Raw genomic sequence first — 22,848 nt, forward strand, 5'->3', positions numbered from 1 at the left:
AGAGAGATAAGACTCGTCATTTTCGATCTACTCCATAGTCGATACATGGAGATAAGATCTGTAAATTTTCAGTCTGCTTCCTGCAACTTCAAGAAGATAAGACTTGCTATCTTCAGTCTACTCCACTGCAACTTTAGGGAGATAAGACTTGTCATTTTCGATCTGCTCTATAGCCGGTATATGAAGATAAGATCTGTAACTTTTTGGTCTGCTTCCTGCAACTTCAGGAAGATAAGACCTGTATCTCCAACCTGCTCTCTGCAACTTCAGGGAGATAAGGCTGGTGGCTTAAATCTACTCCATAGCCGATACATGGAGATAAGACCCGCCATTTTTTATCCGCTCCATAGTCGATACATGGAGATAAGATCTGACTTCACCAATGCTACTACACTGTCCTTTGGAACATGTCTTGTAGATTCGATTTTCTATATCTATACTTATGCCAAATAACTAGGATGCTATGATCGAAATAATCCAAATGCTCCTACCTAGATGTGATGCTTATGTCAAATAATTAGGATGCTATGATCAAGACGAATCAAATGCTCCTAACTAGATGTAGTATGAATGATATTGGTATGAAAGCTGAATGTCATGAGAAATGTCTTCTTTTCTTTTTTCCTTAAGGTTTAAGCTGTTATTGCTCATCGTTTGCTCTTGATGTATTTCCTCTCGTTTAACTGACACATATCTGAAGCAGTTGTCTTCACTTAAGCTTTTTACCTCTCAAGTAACTCTGACCCTTAGGTTTGGTGGGTTTTGAATAATTGACCTGTTTCGGGTTCTTGCACTACTTAGAAACTTCTAGAGTAATATGCAGAACCTCTTTTGTGAAAATGTTATTAGTCCATTAACCAAATATTTCAACAAAAAATGCTTGAAGTAGGTTATCATAATGGATAAGATGAAACTTTATTGAGAGTGAAACTCGAGGTAAAATGTTAATCAAGACAACAAATTTTACTAAGGTACAAAAGATATATGAGATGGAAAATAGGTGCCCCAGATATAGCAGCGTGAGCTCCTCTATTCAGACTGTTCGAAAACCCTTGGAGGCCAGATGTGTGTTTAGGAGGCCCAAGATATTTCGTTGATGCTTTCAAGATGTAATGCTCCACCTTCTTGTTAATTCTAGTAGAACAAGGTCGCAACATGCCTCATCCTTGCTCACAATTTGAGCTGCCATTTTTCGGGTTTTCAACTCAAAACCCTTTTGGTCTCAAGGCACATTTTGCGGGTTTTCGCCTTGGCCTCTTCTTTTTCAAGCGTAGTACTTCTTAACCGAATCTAAGTTTATTGAGTTGGGGAAGCTTTTGCCGTCCATTTCTACTAATATCAGTGCCCCTCCAGAAAATGTCTTTTTCACTACATAAGGTCTTTCCCAGTTTGACATCCATTTCCCTCTGAAATCCTTTTGCATAGGGAGAATATTTTTCAACACCAAGTCCCCTTTCTAGAATACTCTCGGGCGAACATTCTTGTTGTAAGCTCGCATCATGCGCTTCTGGTACATTTGGCCATGACGAATAGCCCTCAGCCTCTTTTCTTCAATCAAGTTCAGCTGATCATACCGGGATTGGACCCATTTTGCTTCATCTAGTTTCAATTCAGATAAAACTCGGAGAAAAGGAATCTCGACTTCAATAGGCAAAACTGCCTCCATCCATAAACCAATGAGAAAGGTGTTGCCCAGGTAGAAGTTCTGATCGACGTTCGATAAGCATAGAGAGAAAATGGTAACTTTTCATGCCAATCTTTGTAAGTCTCAGCCATTTTCCCCACGATTTTTTTTATATTTTTATTAGCCGCCTCAACTGCCCCATTCATTTTCGGGCAATTTGTTAATGAGTTTTGGTGCTTAATTTTGAATTGACTGCAGACCTCCATTATCACGCTGTTATTCAAATTTAACGCGTTGTCAGATATAATCCTCTCTGGTATGCCATATCGACATATAATTTCCTTTTTTAAGAACTTGCTTACTGCTGACTTCGTGACGCTGGCGTATGAAGCAGCCTCCACCCACTTGGTGAAATAATCAATAGCCACAAAGATAAAACGATGTCCATTAAAAGCCTTCGGTGAAATCGGCCAAATGACGTCCATGCCCCACATTGAGAAAGGCCATGGGGAAGTCATGACATAAAGAGGAAAAGGAGGCACATGGATCTTGTCACCATAAAATTGACACTTATGACATTTCTTGGCATAGTTAACGCAATCTATTTCCATTGCAGACCAGTAATACCCGAATCTCATGATTTGCCTGGCCATTGTAAACCCATTGGCATGCGTTCCGCAGACACCTTCATGGACTTCTTCCAGGATTTTCTTTGCTTCAACAGCATTAACACATCTTAGCAGCACTTGGTCCTTTCTTCTTTTGTACAATATTTCACCGTCTGAGACATAGTCACCTGCCAACCTCCTCAATGTTCTTTTATCATTTTCGGTTGTCTGATCAGGATATACACAATTTTTCACATATTGAAGAATATCTTGATACCAAGGATGATCATCCCTCTCCTCCTCCTCATCAATACTATATCAATGAGCTAGAGCATCACAAATACCCATCTGGATCGGCTTCATATCCTCTTGTTTATTCACTCTAAACATGGAAGCTAACGTAGCCAGGGCATCAGTCATCTGATTTTCATCACGTGGTAGATAGTAGAAAGTGATATCATCAAACACCTTAATTAAGTCCAAAACCAGTTCTCGGTAATTGATCAACTTTGAGTCTCTTGTTTCCCATTCACCCTTGAGCTGATAGATCACTAGTGCGGAATCCCCAAACACCTCCAACACCTTGATTTTGCTTTCTACGGCTGCACGGATGCCCATGATACATGCTTCGTACTCTGCCATATTATTTGTGCAATCAAAATCCAATCTGCAACAAAACGGATAGTGATCTCCATTTGGGGATATCAAGACTGCCCCAATTCCATTACCAATAGATTTGATGCTCCGTCAAAATTTAGTTTGCGGGGGCGATCTTCTGGAGTGTCTTCTTGAGTGACTGCCACATAAATTAGATCTTCATTGGGAAAATCAAAGTTTAAGGGCTCGTAATCTTTTAAAGCTCTACTGGCTAGGAAATCCGCTATTACACTTCATTTTACAGCCTTCTGGTTCATATAAACTATGTCGAACTCAGAAAGCAGAATTTGCCATCGGGCCATCCTTCCATTCAGAGCGGCTGACTCCATCATGTACTTAAGAGGATCTAATTTCGAGATTAACCAAGTCGTATGGTACAACATGTACTGCCTCAATCTTCGAGTTGTCCAAATCAAAGCACAACATAGTTTCTCAATTGGCGGATACCTTATCTCACACTTAGTGAATTTCTTACTGAGGTAGTATATCGCCTTTTCTTTCTTTCCAGTCTCATCGTGTTGGCCCAGTACACATCCCATTGAGTGGTCAAATACTGTCAAATACAATATTAATAGTCTACCCAGGTTGGGTGGTGTCAACACTGGAGGATTGGAAAAATATTGTTTAACTCTATCAAATGTCTCCTGGCACTCTTCATCCCAAACACCTGGGTTATGTTTCTTGAGAAGATGAAATATGGGATCGCATTTTTCAGTTTGTTGCGAAATAAATCAGGCAATGTAATTTAATCTTCCCAGAAAACCTCAAACTTCCTTTTGAGTGCGTGGCGGGGGCAATTGTTGTATAGCCTTGACTTTTTCGGGGTCAACCTCGATTCCTTTTTCACTGACGACGAAACCGAGAAGCTTTCCTGATCTAGCCCCGAAAGTACATTTTGTCGGATTGAGTTTTAGCTGGAACTTTCTCAGCCTCAAGAACAATTTCCTCAAAACCTGTATGTGCTCTTCCTCAGTTCGAGATTTTGCAATCATATTGTTGACATAAACCTCAATCTCCTTATGCATCATGTCGTAAAACAAGGTCACCATAACTCTTTGATACGTTGCTCCCGCATTTTTTAACCCGAATAGCATCACCTTATAGCAAAATATTCCCCACAAGGTTATGAATGTGGTCTTTTCCATGTCTGCGGGATGCATCTTTATCTGATTGTATCCAGAAAAACCATCCATGAAAGAGAATAACGAGTAACCCGCCGTATTATCCACCAGCATGTCGATATGGGGCAACGGGAAATTGTCCTTTGGGCTAGCCTTGTTTAAGTCTCTGTAATCCACACACATTCGCATTTTTTCATCCTCCTTTGGGACAGAGACAACATTAGCAACCCATTCCGAGTAATTCACAACTTGCAAAAACCCAGCGTCGAATTACTTCCTGACCTCTTCCCTTATTTTTGCTGCAACATCGGGTCTCATCCTTCGAAGTTTCTGTTGAACAGGCTTGTATTCTTCTTTTATGGGGACTCGATATACTACAATGTCGGTGCTTAACCCAGGCATGTCTTGATACGACCACGCGAAGACATCTTTGAACTCTTGTAGCAATTTAATGAGGTCTCGCCTTACTTCCTCAGTTATGTAAGTTCCGATTTTCACTTCTTTCTTCTCTTCCAAAATCACATTCTCGGTCGTCTCTTTATAGGGTAGAATTTATTTCTCTTCCCGTTCTACCATCCTTAACAAATCCAGAGATAACCCACATTCTTCGTCATCTTCAAAATCTTGAGATCCCTCTAAACATATATCTGGCTCGAAAAGAGATTCTGAGTCCGTAACGGTGTTGCTCGTGACGTCGATATCTGGAGACCTATTATAACATGAAAAAAATATCCAGAGAATGAATTTAAGGATGGCTTATTTGTATGGCATTATTATGAATATAATGAGAATATGAAAAAAGATTTGCCCAGAATGAAACACAAAAGATGCATTTTTTATTGAAAACAAAGGTGTTCGAACATGAGCCTATTTCACAAAATATTTATATTATTTCTAGGCTTAAAACAATAAGTGTGTTCTGAATATTACTCTGTGTTAGCTCTAAGAACTACAGGAATTTCCTCTGCAGTCCAGTTATTCAGGACACTTCCCAGCTCATTAGGGCGGATGCTTGATAAGTTTCCTTCCATCGTCCTCTCCTCCAATATGACGTTAATGCTTAAACTTCCCATCAGCTCTTCAACTATCTCTTCTCTTGTCCTCTTTGACTTGAGATGAATAATTCCTCTTAACACAAATGTATTGGATATATGGGGGAAGGTCATTGGCTCCCATTTAACCTCTGCCCTACTCAATCGTGCCCTTCGTCTCTCATGTTTCCTCACTAGCTCTCCCTTTTTCTGTTCGGCGTCCGGCCTATGTTCTAAGCCAAAACAATCCTATTTTTCAACCAAAATCTGTACTTTAACTCGTCCGTGGAGGTATTTTTCGAGCCCCCTTCCGGGCAATGCTCATTTTCCTACCATCAATTGTAAGCTCATCTTTGTAGCTTCAGATAACTCTAGATTTGGAATCTTGCCTCCTTTAATGATGAAAGTTGCGTTCACATTCAATTGCTTCATCATCGCTCTCAATGTATGGCGTATCACTAGCGACAGATGCGATAATGTCTTTCTCTACGTTTACGGTTATTAGCCGACCCTCCATTACTAGCTTTAGCCTCTGGTGCAATGATGATGGTATTGCTCCTGCTGAATGAATCCAAGGCCTCCCCAATAAACAATTATAAGAAGGCCTGATGTCCATCACGAGAAAGTCTACCTCATACGTGTTAGGTCCGATCAGAAGAGGAATCTCAATCTTACCCATTACTTTCCTCTCGGTGCCATCGAACGCTCTCACTATGTTCTGACACGTCTTTATATGAGAGCTATCTATGGGTAACCTGCTCAATGTAGATAGGGGCAAGACATTTAGCGCCGATCCATTGTCAATCAATACCTTCGGTAGTGTATACCCTTTGCATCGGGTAGTGATGTGCAGAGCCTTGGTGGACCCCATGCCACCTGGCTGTATTTTATCATCGCTGAAAGAAATAAAGTTATCAGCACTAATATTGTTGACGAGTCGATCCAGTTTTTTCACCGAGATGTCTTCAGCAACATAGGTTTCATTCAACACCTTCATCAACGCATTACGGTGTGCCTCCGAATTTTGAAGCAAAGTTAGTATCGAGGTGCGAGTTGGCTGTTTGTGCAACTGGTCCACAACACTATACTCACTGTGTTTCAGAAACTTCAAAATTTTTTTAGCTTCATCTGCTGTTACTGGCTTATTAACCAGTGGTTTTGTTATCCCCTCCCCTCGTTTCGACATCAAAGACTTCTCCTTTACAGGCTCAACTTCCGTATCTGGTATGCTGGCCAACCTTCCCTTTCCTGGCAATGTCACATTACAATTATAACTCTAAGGCACCCTTTTGTTATCCTTGTAAGGAAAAGCTGCCAGTTTCTGAATCACCACTTTTGGCGTCATTTTTACTCCAGCTTCATTTGTTCTCGGTCGTGAAATGATCACCACTGGGTGATTGACTTTACAGACCTTCTTTATTAGCCCCTCCTCTAAGGTGCGCACATGTTTCTCCTTAGCGAACTCGAAAAACTCCATCTCCTTGTTGTCCATTAAACCCTGAACTAAGACCCTGAATTCATTACATGTTTCTATCTCATGGTCTTCCTTACCGTGAAACTCACAATAGTTTCCCACTTCTCGAGACTTGCTCCCAAAGTCTTGTATGATTAGACCTCTTTCTACCATCTTCTTTAGAACCTCCCTCATCGAGGTTCTCACCTCCGCTATATCCAACCTAACTCTTCTTCCCATATTTTCGTCTACCGCGTTTACCTCATTAACAGTATGATTGGGTAATGGGTTTCCTACGCTAGGCACCTCATCAAACTTGACAACACCCACGTTAATGAGCCTTTCGACCATTCTTTTAAATGAGGTGCAATTCTCGATCGAGTGTCCTGTAACACCCGCATGATATTCACATTGGGCACTTGCATCATACCACTTGGGATAAGGGGCTGCAACGATTTTAAATAGAACAGGGATACAACATGTGCATCAAATAGATTTTTGTACAACTCCCGGTACGTTATTAGAATAGGAGTAAACTGGGGATTCTCCGTATTCCGCTTTATATTGGGTTCCTGTCTTGATGAATCTTGCTGGCCCATGACTGTCGTCCTTAGTTGATTAACTATGATTGGTTTTACATGACCCATGCTTACATTGCCGACGTCATTTTCTCTCTTTTTCGGGGCTAACCTTCTGGTGCTCTCCCCAGCCTCTACTTTCCACTCCTTATCGCATTCTCAATCATTTCACCAGACATCACTATGTCTGTGAAACTCTTTGTCGCGCCTCCCAGCATGTGATTGATAAAAGGTGCCTTCAAAGTATTAATGAAAAGCATGGTCGTCTCCTTTTCCACGAGCGGCGGTTGAACTTGTGTAGCGACTTCCCTCTACCTTTGAGCATACTGTCTGAAACTCTCATTTGACTTTTTCTCCATGTTCTGTAGCGTGACCCGATCGGGCGCTATGTCTGTCACATAGCCATACTGCTTCATGAAGGCCTGTGCTAGGACTCTCCACAATTTAATTTGGGTACGACTCAGCTGATTGTACCATTTGGCTGCAACCCCACTCAGACTATCCTGGAAACAGTGAACGAGTAACTGATCATTATTGATATGACCAATCATCCTCTGACAAAACATCGTGATGTGGGCCTCAGGGCAGTTGGTTCCATTATATTTCTCAAACTCTGGCATTTTAAACTTCAGAGGGAGCACTAGGTTCGGAACCAAACTCAACTCTTTAGCATCCATACCGCATTGATAATCTGCATTTTCCAGCGCCTTGAATTTCTCTTCCAGCCATTTGTATCGGACTTCCAACTGCTCTGGAGTTCTCCTTTTGCCTTCCCTACCTCTGCCATCTCATCAAAGTCGGGGACCGAAGGATTTACCCGATCGTCCTCAGGTTTAGAACACGAGCCCGTCGGGAAATTCATTGGTGCAGAAATACCTACCGACATCGGGTTTGACATTAACAGACACCCTTTGAGGTGGTACTGGGGTATGCACTAGGGTGAAACCTGGAGGGTAAGTAAGGATCTCGCTATCACCATCTGGGTTGACTATAGGGCTCTTCCATTTTCCTGGCCCTCCGAGCAACAACTGAGTTAGCTGATTCATCATGTCCTTCTGCGACTTTTGCATCTGATCTTTCATATCCTGCTGAATCTTGGCCAGTTGCTCTTGCATCTGTGCTTGCAGCCGTTCTTGCATTTCACTCTGCATTTGTTCCAATTTTTCTAGCCTTTGATCCATAGCTTTAGTTTTTTTGCACGTGTAGTATTAATGTTCCAGGGTAACTATAATATAATTTTAAATTAATTAAGAGTTTTTTTGAAACTTAATGCACGTGATGCGATGAAATGCAAATGTATGAAACGAATGCAAAACTAAAAGGGTGTCGATTTTGATCCAATTCCATTTAGAAACGTTCTTAGAAAATAAAATCCTTTACATAAAATAGACTATATATACGAATTTGCCCTAATGCTCAAAGTTTTAACTTTCTCAAGAAGGCAAGCCAACTCACGACCCCAGTCCGACTCTAACTCATACTTCACACTTAGTACATCAGCCTGAACCACTGAAGTCTGTAAATAATCAGCCACTGATCGAATCTGTGCCACGGCTTCACTCATGATATTGCCTTTAGTTCAATGCCCAAGTTATGACCATGACTCTGACGCAACACCCTTTCCAATTCCGCTACCCGAGCTGCTAATATTTGCCTCTCATCTTGGCCTTCGATCAAACTCTTCCTCAAGGTGCTTTCCCATGCTCGAGCATCGTGGAACCTCTTCTCCCACTGATCAGCTCTGGCTTTTTCTTCTTGAACTTCTCGTCGCCACTGCTCCGATGTCTTTCCCAATCCAGCTGTTCTCATTGACATATGTAGCTTTTTGTAATTAGCCTTCAAACTGTCCAAGTCCTCTTCGGCCTTTCTCTTTCCCTTTCTTAACTTCTCGGTCTCGAGCTTCTGAACATCGACATCTAACCTCAAATGCACCTTTTCTTCTTCCAACTGCTCTATCTTCTTCCTTAACTCCAAATTTATCTTATCGAAGTCTTGCTTGATGATCTCTAGCTCGGAAGGAATTATTTGTAGGTATTCATCCATCGATTTGACGTCTCCTAACATTGGCTGAGGGATATTATCATTGGTTCTTCTGTGCAACCACCCCTCATATTCCGGGGTTGTCATCGAACCTACCGCCAACCTCTTCATCTGACGTGTCTATCTCCAGGCATCGACAATCTGTCAGATTCTCTTCGTATAATGGCTCCCCCTATACGAGAACTCACTCTGAGCTAACCCATGCGTTATCGGTACAAACTGTCTCGATCTATATTGCCTCAACACGAGCAATGGGGCATATCCAATAGCTCTCCAAATTCCAGGCAGAGGTACCCAATCAAAACTACCACACCGATAGAGGATCTCATCAAGAACTAACCAAGGAGTTTTCCACTCGACGCCTTCTTCCTGGAGATTTCGAAGGAGCGCGATCCAATTCTCCTCTGATATATCGTCTCTCTTGGGCATGGCTATTATCTCCTTTAGTGGGGAATAATTCTCGGAGAAAACCCGATAAGAAACTTTATCCACCTTCCAAAAATGGCTATGGAACCATATTGACAATAACTGCGCGCACCCTATAAATCTGCCTTCGCCTGCCTTCCGACATGCACTCAAGGACCTAAATGTCTCAGCTAGAATTACCGGCACCGGTGTGGCTTCTTTGCCAAGCCGATCAAATAAATCGGCTATTGCTTCGTCTACATGCCTTAGAGCCTTTGGGAAAATTACCAAACCATAGATACTCAAGGCAAAGATGTCCACCCTTTTCTTCATGTCTGGCTGTGCTACGATCAGATTCCTCAAACACACTCAGGGAATACATTTACCCTCACATTTTTGCTGTATTCGGGCAGTAACCCACTGTTAACTCATTCCGGTGATGCTCATCAATTTCTTTACAAAAGGTTGGGCATTAGCAGCCCTAAAATACACTCTATCGATTTGAACATTTGGACAATGAAGCAAAGCTGTATACTCCTCCATAGTAGGCATCAAGTCCACCTTCCTAAAAGTGAAATAACTATACGCAGGATTCCAAAATTGAGTTATGGCCCAGAACAATTTCTTATCTACCTTAATGTCAAGCAGGTAAGGTAGGTCGCCGAAATTTTGGTAAAACAGTTGCTTAGTCTCATCGCCCCAACTGTCCTATATATCCTTCAATTCTTGGAACTCATTCTGTGTCACACTGATCCGGGTGAAATCCCATATCTGATGTATACCCTTCAGCCAGGCTATCCCCTTTCTCAATTTGCATCTTCTCTGACCATATATGGACAGCCGCATTATCTTCTACTTTATCAAGGAATTCGTTCTCCATAGCAAGCTTTCTAACTTAGTAATTGAATAAGAATCGACACCTCCCTAAAGATGGAATGATATGCAATCAAAACACAACGAGTTAGTACCAGATAATAAAATCCAAAACAAATAGAGAATAATTAAACAGTTATATGGGTACCACTAAAAGTTCAACATAGCTATATCTAAGGTAGATCCCTAGGGTTCACTATATGTGGCTCAGTTCTAAAGAAAAGAGTACCCGAACCAGCAGATTCCTCAACCCTCACCTATTATAGGCTCATACGGATCGAGTTCGGTTCAAGGGAATACATTTCCCTATGGCCATGCGGAGGTGAAAACCTCACGAAGACATAGGTACGAATGTATCCCGGAAGCAGTCCACTAGCCCATGCGGAGGTGAAAACCTCACGAAGGCATAGTTTCTCGCTCCCACCTAAAGGGTGTGACCACGACGGTCATGCAATATGTAATGCAAAGGGACTTGAACCAAAATGAATGCAGTAAAAAGATTGTATACTAAAAATCAAATTTTAAATTTTCGACAGAAGGATAGAAAATAATCGATTTTACGGCTTGACTCTCTTATAGTCCCCAGTGGAGTCGCCAAGCTATCAAAACCATTTTTACTTTGAAAAATAGAGATCGACTTTAAAATGAAAATGGAGTCGCCACCAATCCTTTTTGTTTAAGTGTGATCGGGTCACCCTGTGTTGATCATTTTAATAAAACATTTTGGTTTATTAAAACAATGTTTTTGGTCTACGAAAAACTAGAAGACTGATTCGGGAGTCGGTTATGGGTGAGGAAGGATTAGCACCCTCGCAACGCCCAAAATCGGTACCGTATTGATCGATCAATGTCCTAATGTTGAAAATTTGAAAATATTTTAAAATACAATCTTTAAAACGTTTGGATAACTTGAATCGGATGTTGAGATTCTTTCGCTTAGAAGGAATAAAACATTACGTCCAGCACGACTGGATACAATATTTTGAACCCTCGACGCTAGATCATCTCAGGATTTCCAAAACACATGCACTTAAAACTTTTTTTTTGAAAGAGGATATTTGACTATTCGGCCCAAACGGTAAATCGAAACCCAGCACGATTGGGCACGATTTATCGAATTTCCAAATACGAAACATTGCCTCATTTTAATTTGAGAAAACATGGACGAAACTTCAAAAGGATATTTTGTATTTTAGTCGAATGGAAAATTGAAGCCCAGCACGATTGGGCACGACTCCCCAAACTTCCAAGCACGAAATATTGCCTCGTTTTATTTTAAGAAAACGTGGATGAAAATTTCAAAAAAGGATATTCCATATTTTAATCGAACGAAAAAAACGAAACCCAGCACGATTGGGCACGATCTCTCAAACTCCCCAAATACGAAATATTGCCCCATTTTAATTTTTTTAAAAAAAATGGACGAAATTTCCAAAGGATATTCCGTATTTTAGTCGAATGAAAAGAACGAAACCTAGCCCGATTGGGCACGATCTCTCAAACTCCCTAAATACGAGATATTTCCTTATGTTGAGAGGGTTCTTTTGAAACAGGAGTGGTTATAAAAGCAGTGGAGCTCATTTATACGATTTATTTAAGAATAGGAAAAAAATGAAATAAACAATTTGAAACAAACAATAAATATCATAGCTCACCGTTCATTGACTGTAGTACAAAGGTACAAATATAAAAAGTAAAATGCATAAAAACAACAATAGGCAAACAGGCAATATAGAAATATTAATGCCTAAATATAAAATTTAATATAAATGAATTTCAAAACAAATATTATGAGTTGAAATTTAACATAAATGCTGTACAAAATAATTTACAACTAAAATTAGCAAAAATGTGACATCAATTATGTATATAAAAATTGCAACTTATGCTCAAAGCCAAATTTAAAAACAAATAATATACATACCGGACAATATAAATAAACTATTTGTATCATTACATAAAAATATGCTAACGAATATATATGAATTACAATCTTTATAATATAAAAAATGCTTGTTAACAACTTATAATGCACATAAAGTAGAAACTTAATGAGTATAAAATATAAAAATAATGAATCATAGTGTTTTTTTAATATATATATATATGTAGTAAAATAAGATTTTTAGAAGAAATATATTGTATATAAGAAAATTTAAAATAAACAAATTACAAAATAAAACAATTTTTTAGAACGTAAAATATTAAAATAGATAAAAAATAAAAAAAGAGTAAAAGAATTTAAAAAACTAAGAAAGAACTCCATTGGAACAAAAACAAAATCTAGAGGATAGTTTTAAACAAATCAAATTATTAAAACAAAATCCAGGACTTGAACTAGATAAGCACTAACAAGCAGGAACTAAAAATGCAAATTCCCCAAGTCCCAAAACGCTGCATCTAAACGCGGACTAAACTGGAATGACACGCAAGTTTTAGGGATAAATTTAAAGAATCCAAGAAAGCATAAGCAAGGCCCAATTGATCACTATTGCAAAAGGGGGGACTTAACACATAAATTACCCATTTTGGGTCAAACGTGTGGGCCCAGCACCAAATGGTGCTGTTTTAAACGTATTTGTAAAAGCTAAAAAGAAAGAAACCCCCTCCCAAATAGCAGCCTTGCAGATTATCTTTAAGAAAATTCAAAACCCCCTTTTAGACTCACCCTCTGCTAGGGATTCGCCTCTACTTTGAGATGCTGCATACGAGAGTCATCGGTGCTTCTGTGCCTCCACGGGGTAAGGCCAAGTAAGTCTCTTCTTCCCCTATTTTGATGTAAAAACAGTTTGCAAGGAAAAGAAAGCAAGAAAAACAAAAAGAAAAAGAAATACGAAATTGAAAAGAATAAAGAACAACCTTCTAGGCCTTCAATCTGATTTTTTATTGATATCAATTACTCTTGCATGGTCTGCTATTTGTGTATATCTAAAAATTAGGAAAAAAAAGATCCTTTTACATTTGATTCAATTTGGCTTTTATAGCCAATTTTTCAACCTCTGTTGCTTGTTTGCAGGTACGTGCTAGGTGTGGACTCTGATGTGGAGGTGGAGTGGTGCACGGTGCGGAGAGTCGCGTGACGTGCGGTGCCTGGGGACTGCCTCGGTTGCAAATGATGGCTCCTAGAGTTTTTTTTGCAATCTGGTTGTGTTTTTGGGCTGTTTGGCCCATGTTTGTAAATGGGTACTTAGGTTTAGGTCTGCTTAGCTTCTAGTGGTTTGGGCCGGGCAAATTTTGGGCCCTACTGTAATGGCCTAAATTCAAAATTATCGGAACAGTGATTTCGTAACCACAAATCCGATTTAAAGAGAAATTTATTTCAATATTTTTGCATGAAAATTGTATGAAAATATTGATAAAAAATTTTACTAATTTGGTGATTAGATAGAAAAAGAAATTATTGAAGAAATTGGGTAAAAACAATGATCGAGACCTCTATCTCGTAAAACCGAGTCAAAAATAATTTTATAAATATTTATGAAACGTTATTAATGTGGTATTAAAATTTCGTTAGGAAATTTTAATGTTTGGGTAGTCAATTAAATGAAAAGGACTAAATTGTAATAGATGTAAAAGTTGCTAGAATGATTAAATAGCTTAAAAGTCTAATGAGAAAGGATTTAAAAGGCAATTAGACCCAAAAGTTATTTCGGCTGGACGGCAAGGGTATGAAATCAGCTGAAAAATTGATAAATAAAACTAGGACTAAATAGGAAATATCTAGATTTCTCTTCATTTCTCTTCAATTCCAACAGCTAAAAACGCCATAGGAGGGTTCTCTAAGCTGGTATTTCATAATTTTTTGCACCAAATCCGGAAGATTCAAATACGAAGCTAGATCGAGGAAAGGAAAAAGTTCGGGATTAGTAGATTTTTATTGTTTACAAACAAGTATCAAGGTAAGTTCGTGTAACTTGAATTATATTCTTAAATGCTTGAGATTGTATGTTTTTGATGTGAATATGATTTGAGTGCTCATTGTATGAAAATTAATGAAACATTGATATATTTGATAAAACGGGAAGAAATCCTGGTTGAATGAAAGGAAAATTCGATGGATCTCTGAAAAGGAATTGACGGTAAAAAGGATCTAGCTCGGAGGGTGATCCTATCCTGATATAGCATGGATTTAACCAGGACGGGTAATCCGAATTAGGGTCTGAATTTAGCCTGGACTGGTAATTCAGATCCAAGCTCATTAGAGTAATTGTCGTTGCGAGGATTTAGCACGGGTGGTAATCCCGACAATACTCTATGAGTTTATATTAGAGGATTTAGCTCGATGGTAATCCCATTGCAAGGTTGAGGTTCGAGGGAGTGTGCTATCTAAAATGGAAATGTGCACACATGAATATGAATTGACGGACCCGGAATTGTACACTAAAAGTGTACCTCTAAAAATCCATCGAAATTCTGATAAATTCAACGGGATAAATATGGAAAATAATAAGGGAATGAAAATCATGGTATTGATGAGTACATCAATCATGGTATATATTATTGGTACATGGAAATTATTGTACTAACTTGAATGTTGAGTTTGTGCATATTAGGGTAATAATGCATTGAATGGATATATGGATGTTTATTGTATTGTATTGAAAATATTAGGTAAGTATAATTCTTGTTACATGAGCTTACTAAGCACGAAGTACTTACCCCGTTTCCTTTTTCCCTGTTTTGTAGTGCTAAGAGCTCGGAGGTCAGATTTGGTCGGAGACACATCACACTGTCAACCTCAGGATTTCAGTATATAAAGAAACTTTATTTTGAAAATCAATGGCATGCATAAGCTAACAAAGTAAATGTTAACGTGAAATTAATGTAAAGTTAGCCATTAGTATGGTTAACAAACCTGGTTTTAGATATGTGATGACGTTATCTTATAAATATGCATGAATTTATCTTGAAAATATGTTGAATTGATTTGGTTGATGTGGATTGGTCTCGATTTAATATTGCAGGGAAGGTTAGATATTTATAAAAGGCTATATTGAATGTAAAAAAAAAAATTAATTCATAAACTTCGGTAATGCCTCGTACCCTGTTCCGGCAATGAATACGGGTAGGGGTATTACATTTATTGGTATCAGAGCTACGGTTTAGCCGGTTCTAGGACCGATGTAGCAAATACGGGATTAGCTATACATGCCATTTAAATTCTTATTGATAGTGTGATATCTCCTGACCATTTAAAATATGTTTTTCTTATAGTAATGTCATCCGACCGAGCTCAATCTGAGGAAGCTGAGAGTCATGCTCCGGCTTCAGTACAAAGAGAAGAAACTAGTAGTAGAAGGCCCGAGGCAGAGGGTCGAGGGGAGGAGGCAAAAATAGCCTTCTTTCAAATAATGAATGAATGGTTTAATCAATATTTAAGAACTAACCCTGTAGTGCAGCAAGTTTAAGCTCCCCCTCCTACTCCTTCACCGGTTCCCGAGATCCCACAGGTTGCAGGTACTGAATCTGTCAGAAAAGGAAAAGCTCCAGTAGATAAAATTCGAAAATATGGAAGCCGAAGAATTTTGAGCAGCAGTTGATGATGATTTTGAACGGGCTGAATTCTTGTTAGAAAACACTACTCGGGTTCTGGAAGAATTATCTTGTACACCAAAAGAATGTCTGAAATGTGCCGTCTCAGTGCTAAAAGACACAGGTTACCATTGGTGGAATACTAAAGCTTCAGTTGTTCCGAAAGAAGAAATTACATGGGAATTCTTTTAGACCGAGTTTAGAAAAAAATATATCAGCCAGAGGTTTCTCGATCAGAAAAGAAAAGAATTTCTTGAGTTGAAACAGGGTAACAGATCAGTATGTGAATATGAAAGAGAATTTGTTCGATTGAGTAAATATACTCGAGAATTGGTACAATTAAAAGCTGAAATGTGCAAACGATTCGAAGAAGGGTTAAATAAAGACATTAAACTACTGATCGGAATTCTTGAAATTCGAGAGTTTGCTACATTGGCGAGAGAGCTTATAAAGCGTAAGAATTAAGCAAAGAAAAAAGCAGTGAGAGGAAGCTCAATTTTTAGTAAAAGACCGATGGGAAAATCCCGGTTTACGCTTCAAAGAAATTGAAGAAATGTCTGGATCGTTCTACTTCACCATTGGGTATTCGGGCAGAGAGCGAGGTTCTCAACGCACTAATCCAAAACCTTCTACTCCATCAGTGACCAGTGTTGGTAGTGTTGGCACTCCTAAGCCGAGATGTCAGTACCGTAATAAAGCTCATTTTGGTGAATGTCGATTAAAGAGCGGGGCTTGTTACCGATGTGGTTCTTTTGACCATTTCCTCAAAGATTGTCCAGAAAGAGGTGAAAAAGAAGCTGAACAGATATCGAAGCCGAGTAATCCAGTTTCGAGAGGTAGACCACCTCGACCATCTGGTAATGTCAGTGGTAGCCGATGAGCTACGAAAGATATTACAGGCAGGTCTGAAGCACGAGCACCTGCTAGGACATATGCCATTCATGCCAGAGAAGATACCTCAGCACATGATATTATTACTGGTACATTTTTTTTACTTGATACTGATATTACTGCATTAATTGATCTTGGTTCTACGTATTCATATATCTGTGTTAAACTTGCAATTGTTAAAAATTTACCTGTTGAACCTACTGAATTTGTGGTTAAAGTCTCGAACCCCTAGGCCAGTCTGTGTTGGTGGATAAAATTTGTAAAAATTGTCTACTGATGGTAAAAGGTTATTGTTTCCCGGCTGATTTGATGTTACTGCCATTTGATGAATTTGACGTGATATTGGGCATGGATTGGTTAACCCAGCATGATGCGGTAGTAAATGGTAGAAAAAATATATTGTGCTAAAATGTCAGAATGATGAGTTGCTCCGGGTTAAATCTGATCAGACAGAGGCGTTATCTGATGTGATTTCAGTAATGGCAGCACAAAGGTATGTCAAAAAAAGGTATGATGCTTACTTGGCTTATGTACTCGACACCAAGGTATCTCGAGTCAAAGATCTGAGCGATTCTAGTGGTATGTGAATTTTCCGATGTGTTTCGGAGGATTACCGGGATTGCCACCGAAGAGAAGTGGAATTTTCTATAGATTTAATTAGGGAACTACTCCGATCTCCATAGCTCCATATCGTATGGCTCCTCTGAAATTAAATGAGTTAAAGACACAGTTGCAAGAACTTGTTAATGTGGGTTTTGTCTCGACCGAGTCATTCACCTTGGGGTGCTCGGTTACATTTGTAAAAAAAAAGATGGGTCTTTGAGATTGTGTATCGACTAGGTAGATTAATAAAGTAACCATAAAGAATAAGTACCGTTACCTGAATTGATGATTTATTTGATCAGTTGAAAGGTGCTACTGTGTTTTCAAAGATTGATCTTCGATCGGGTTATTATCAGTTACGGGTAAAGGAGTCAGATGTGCCAAAAACAGCCTTTAGAACTAGGTACGGGCATTATGAGTTTCTAGTTATGCCGTTTGGGCTAACTAATACACCTGCAGTATTCATGGATTTGATGAACCGGATATTCAGACCGTACTTAGACAGATTTGTAGTAGTATTCATTGATGATGTTTTGGTTTATTCTCGGGATGAAGAAGAACATGCAGAACATTTGAGAATTGTGTTGCAAATTTTGCGAGAGAAGCAGTTATATGCTAAATTCAATAAATGTGAATTTTGGCTTCGAGAAGTGGGTTTTCTAGGACATATTGTATCTGCCGAAGGCATCAGGGTAGATCCAAGTAAAATCTCAGCTATTGTCAATTGGAATCCACCGAAGAATGTATCTGAAGTTAGAAGTTTCTTGGGTTTAGCTGGTTATTATCGGAGATTTGTACAGGGATTCTCTATGATAGCTTCTCCAATGACTCGATTATTGCGAGAAAGATGTAAAGTTCGAGTGGGTGATGAATGTCAACAAAGTTTCAACCGATTGAAAGACCTATTAACGAAAGCACTGTATTAGTGCAAACTGAACCGGTAAGGAATTTGTTATTTACTGGTGATGCCTCATTCAATGGTTTAGGTTGTGTTTTGATGCAAGAAGGTAAAGTAATAGCCTATGCTTCAAGACAACTTAAACCACATGAAAGAAATTACCCAATACATGATCTTGAATTAGTTGCTATTGTATTTATGTTGAAGATATGGCGGCATTACTTGTACAAGGAGAAATGTCATATTTATCTTGATCATAAAAGCTTGAAATATTTGATGACACGAAAGATTTGAATTTGAGGCAGTAGCGGTGGCTTGAGGCGATAAAGGACTATGATTTGATTATTGATTACCATCCGGTAAGGCTAATGTTGTAGGTGATGCTTTGAGTCGAAATCTCTGTTTGCTTTACGAGCTATGAATACTCGGTTATCATTGGTGATGATGGTTCAATCTAGCGAAATTAAGAGCTAAACCGACATTTTACAGCAAATATGTGAAGCTCGGAAGAATGATGAGAAGTTACAAGTTAAGCGGGCATAGTGTGAGTCGATAATGATTACGAATTTGATTGGTTCGATGGTTGTTTATTATTCGAGGTAGGGTATGTGTACCTCGAATTGAGCTCATCTGAAGATTCTACGAGGCTCACAACAAGATTTATGTCTGTACATCCGGGAGTAATAAAATGTATAATGATCTGAAAAAGATTTCTTGGTGGTCGGAATGAAACGTGATATCTCGAGTTTGTATTAAGGTGTTTAATATGTCGACAAGTTAAAGTTGAACATCGGTACCTTGGGGTTACTTGAGCCAATTACTATACCGGAATGGAAATGGGAAAGAATCACTATGGATTTTGTATCGGGGTTACCTTTGTCTCCAAGGAAAAAAGATGTTATTTGGGTGATTGTTGACCGATTGACAAAGTCAGCTCACTTTATTCCGGTACGTATGGATTATTCTTTAGATAAACTAGTTGAACTGTACATATCTGAGATTGTCAGGCTACATGGAGTGCCTGTCTCCATTATATCAGATAGAGATCCCCAATTTACGTCTCGTTTCTGGGACAAATTGCAAGAAGCCTTGGGTACTCTGTTATATTTCAGCACTGCATTTCATCCTCAGACAGATGGTCAATCTAAGTGTGTAATTCAAGTATTGGAAGATATGCTCCGATATTGTATACTAGAGATTGAAGGTAATTGGGAGAGGTATCTACCTTTGATTGAATTTGCTTACAATAACAGTTATCAGTCCAGTATTAAAATGGCTCCTTATGAAGCTTTGTATGGTAGAAAATATAGAACACCGTTATATTGGACAGAGCTTAGTGAAAGGAAGATACATGGGATTGATTTGATTCGGGAAACAGAAGAAAAAGTAAAGGTTATTCGAGATAGTCTAAAAGCAGCTTCCGATCGTCAAAAATCATATGCCGACCTTAAACGAAAAGAGATTGAATTTCAAGTCGGTGACAAGGTATTCCTGAAAATGTCTCCTTGGAAGAAAGTCTTCCGATTTGGTCGAAAGGGTAAACTGAGTCCAAGATTTATCGGGCCATATGAAATCATAGAAAGAATTGGACCGGTCGCTTATCGATTGGCATTATCACCGAAACTTGATAGAATCCATAATATTTTTCATGTATCTATGTTACGACGATATCGATCAGATCCTTCCCATGTTATTTCTCCGATAGAAGTGGAGATTCAACTAGATATGACTTACAGTGAAGAACCGGTCAAGATATTGGCACGAGAGACAAAAGAGCTTAGAAATAAAAAGATAAATTTGGTGAAAGTATTGTGGCAAAAGCACGGGATTGAGGAAGCGACATGGGAACCGGAGGAGGCAATGAGGAAACAATACCCAAATCTCTTTACTGGTAAGATTTTCGAGGACGAAAATCCTTAAAGGGGGGAGTTGTAATGGCCTAAATTCAAAATTATCGGAACAGTGGTTTCGTAACCACAAATCCGATTTAAAGAGAAATTTATTTCAATATTTTTGCATGAAATTTGATATGATAGGAAAATCATATGAAAATATTGATAGAAAAATTTTACCGATTTAGTGATTAGATAGAAAAAGAAATTATTGAAGAAATTGGGTAAAAACAAGGTATCGAGACCTCTATCTCGTAAAATCGAGTCAAAAATAATTTTATAAATATTTATGAAATGTTATTAATGTGGTATTAAAATTTCGTTAGGAAATTTTAATGTTTGGGTAGTCAATTAAATGAAAAGGACTAAATTGTAATAGGTGTAAAAGTTACTAAAATGATTAAATAGCTTAAAAGTCTAATGAGAAAGGATTTAAAAGGCAATTAGACCCAAAAGTTATTTCGGCTAGACGGCAAGGGTATGAAATCAGCAGAAAAATTGATAAATTAAGGGTAGAATTGGAATATTGCAAAATTAACTAAATAAAACTAGGATTAAATAGGAAATATCTAGATTTCTCTTCATTTCTCTTCAATTCCAGCAGCTAAAAATGCCATAGGAGGGTTCTCTAAGCTGGTATTTCATAATTTTTTGCACCAAATCCGGAAGATTCAAATACGAAGCTAGATCGAGGAAAGGAAAAAGTTCAGGATTAGTAGATTTTTATTGTTTACAAACAAGTATCAAGGTAAGTTCGTGTAACTTGAATTATATTCTTAAATGCTTGAGATTGTATGTTTTTGATGTGAATATGATTTGAGTGCTCATTGTATGAAAATTAATGAAACATTGATATATTTGATAAAATGGGAAGAAATCCCGGTTGAATGAAAGGAAAATTCGATGGTTCTTTGAAAAGGAATTGACGGTAAAAAGGATCTAGCCCGGACGGGTGATCCTATCCTGATATAGCCCTCCTGAAGAATATGTGTAAAATGGATTTAGCCGGATGGGTAATCCGAATTAGGGTCTGAATTTAGCTTTGGTGGTAATTTAGATCCAAGCTCATTAGAGTAATTGTCGTTGAGGATTTAGCTTTGGGTGGTAATCCCGACAATACTCTATGAGTTTTAAGGTTCATGAGTGTGCTCTCTGAAATGGAAATGTGCACACATGAATATGAATTGACGGACCGAATTGTACACTAAAAGTGTACCTCTAAAATCCATCGAAATTCTGATAAATTCAACTGAATAAATATGGAAAATAATAAGGAATGAAAATCATGGTATTGATGAGTACATCAATCATGGTATATATTATTGGTACATGGAAATTATTGTACTAACTTGATTGTTGAGTTTGTGCATATTAGGGTAATAATGCATTGAATGGATATATGAATGTTTATTGTATTGTATTGAAAATATTAGGTAAGTATAATTCTTGTTACATGAGCTTACTAAGCACGAAGTGCTTACTCCATTTCCTTTTTCCTGTTTTGTAGTGTTAAGAGCTCGGAGGTCGGATTTGGTGGAGACACATCACCTTTGTCAACCTCGTGGATTTCGGTATATAAAGAAACTTTATTTTGGAAATCAATGGCATGTATAAGCTAACAAAGTAAATGTTAACGTGAAATGAATGTAAAGTTAGCCATTAGTATGGTTAACAAACCTGTAATGACGTTATCTTATAAATATGCATGAATTTATCTTGAAAATATGTTGAATTGATTTGGTTGATGTGGATTGGTCTCGATTTAATATTGCAGAGAAGGTTAGATATTTATAAAGGGGCTATATTGAATGTAAAAAAAAAAGTTAATTCGTAAACTTCGGTAATGCCTCGTACCCTATTCCGACAATGAATACGGGTAGGGGTATTACACCTACATATATGTCATGTCATTGCATTCATAAAAAATAAACCATATCAAATTATTTGATAGAATTAATGGAAAAAGTTTGAACTAATGAGTGAAAATACACATTCCAAAATAGAAAAACTAGAAATGACCAAATTATAATAGAGAAACTAAATTTGTTAAAACTAAATAGTACAAGGACTTTATGTAGAAATTGACCAAATATGTATTGGTACATATTACAAATTGGGGAGGGGATGTTCGAACTCTAGTGTTAGAATATAACACCAAAAAACTTAACCATTAATTACTTCCTTATACTATTGGATATATATATATATACACACATAAATTGAATAGAGCTAGGTACTAGGTCCGGGATGAAAATATTTCCAATTCAGCTCAAAAGTGCTGCAATTAATCAATAAAATATGTCATTGAATTATAACATTAAATAAATATTTTTAATATTTCAAAAAAAAGATTTTAATATTTTGAAACTTTTCCAACAATAAATATGTTGTCCCTGGGTTTGGTGTTGAACAGAAGTATTTTAAGATGAAATAAAAAGTTAGGATATTATATATAGATGGTAATAAGTCTTCTACTGAAAACCAAAAATAAAAAGAAAATGTTTATGCTTCAATAGATTTAATACTTCGATTACTTTTGTATTTATATTTTTCGATTCATATAATCATATTTAATGTATTATATATTATCATATTTTCTATTTTTATTATTTTTCATGCCAATATTTTAATTAAATTTTCAA

The 22,848-nt window shown here is 37.9% G+C and overlaps 1 protein-coding gene and 1 long non-coding RNA gene across 2 annotated transcripts; one reads left to right on the forward strand and one right to left on the reverse strand.

The window, feature by feature from the left end:
• Window positions 1-5,435: 5,435 nt before the first annotated feature.
• Window positions 5,436-6,845, reverse strand: LOC108451286 (uncharacterized). Its single transcript, XM_017748991.1, has 2 exons — window positions 6,327-6,845; window positions 5,436-6,284 (listed from the first exon to the last, which is right to left on the reverse strand). Exons 1-2 carry the CDS (start codon window positions 6,843-6,845, stop codon window positions 5,436-5,438), a joined length of 1,368 nt encoding a protein of 455 aa, XP_017604480.1.
• Window positions 6,846-12,994: 6,149 nt separating this feature from the next.
• LOC128292936 (uncharacterized) lies at window positions 12,995-13,799 on the forward strand. The gene is made up of 2 exons (XR_008282926.1): window positions 12,995-13,141; window positions 13,407-13,799. It is a non-coding gene; the product is annotated as an uncharacterized LOC128292936 (long non-coding RNA).
• Window positions 13,800-22,848: the final 9,049 nt, after the last annotated feature.

This window comes from Gossypium arboreum, chromosome 5, assembly GCF_025698485.1.
Source record: "Gossypium arboreum isolate Shixiya-1 chromosome 5, ASM2569848v2, whole genome shotgun sequence".
Taxonomy (NCBI): Eukaryota; Viridiplantae; Streptophyta; class Magnoliopsida; order Malvales; family Malvaceae; genus Gossypium; species Gossypium arboreum.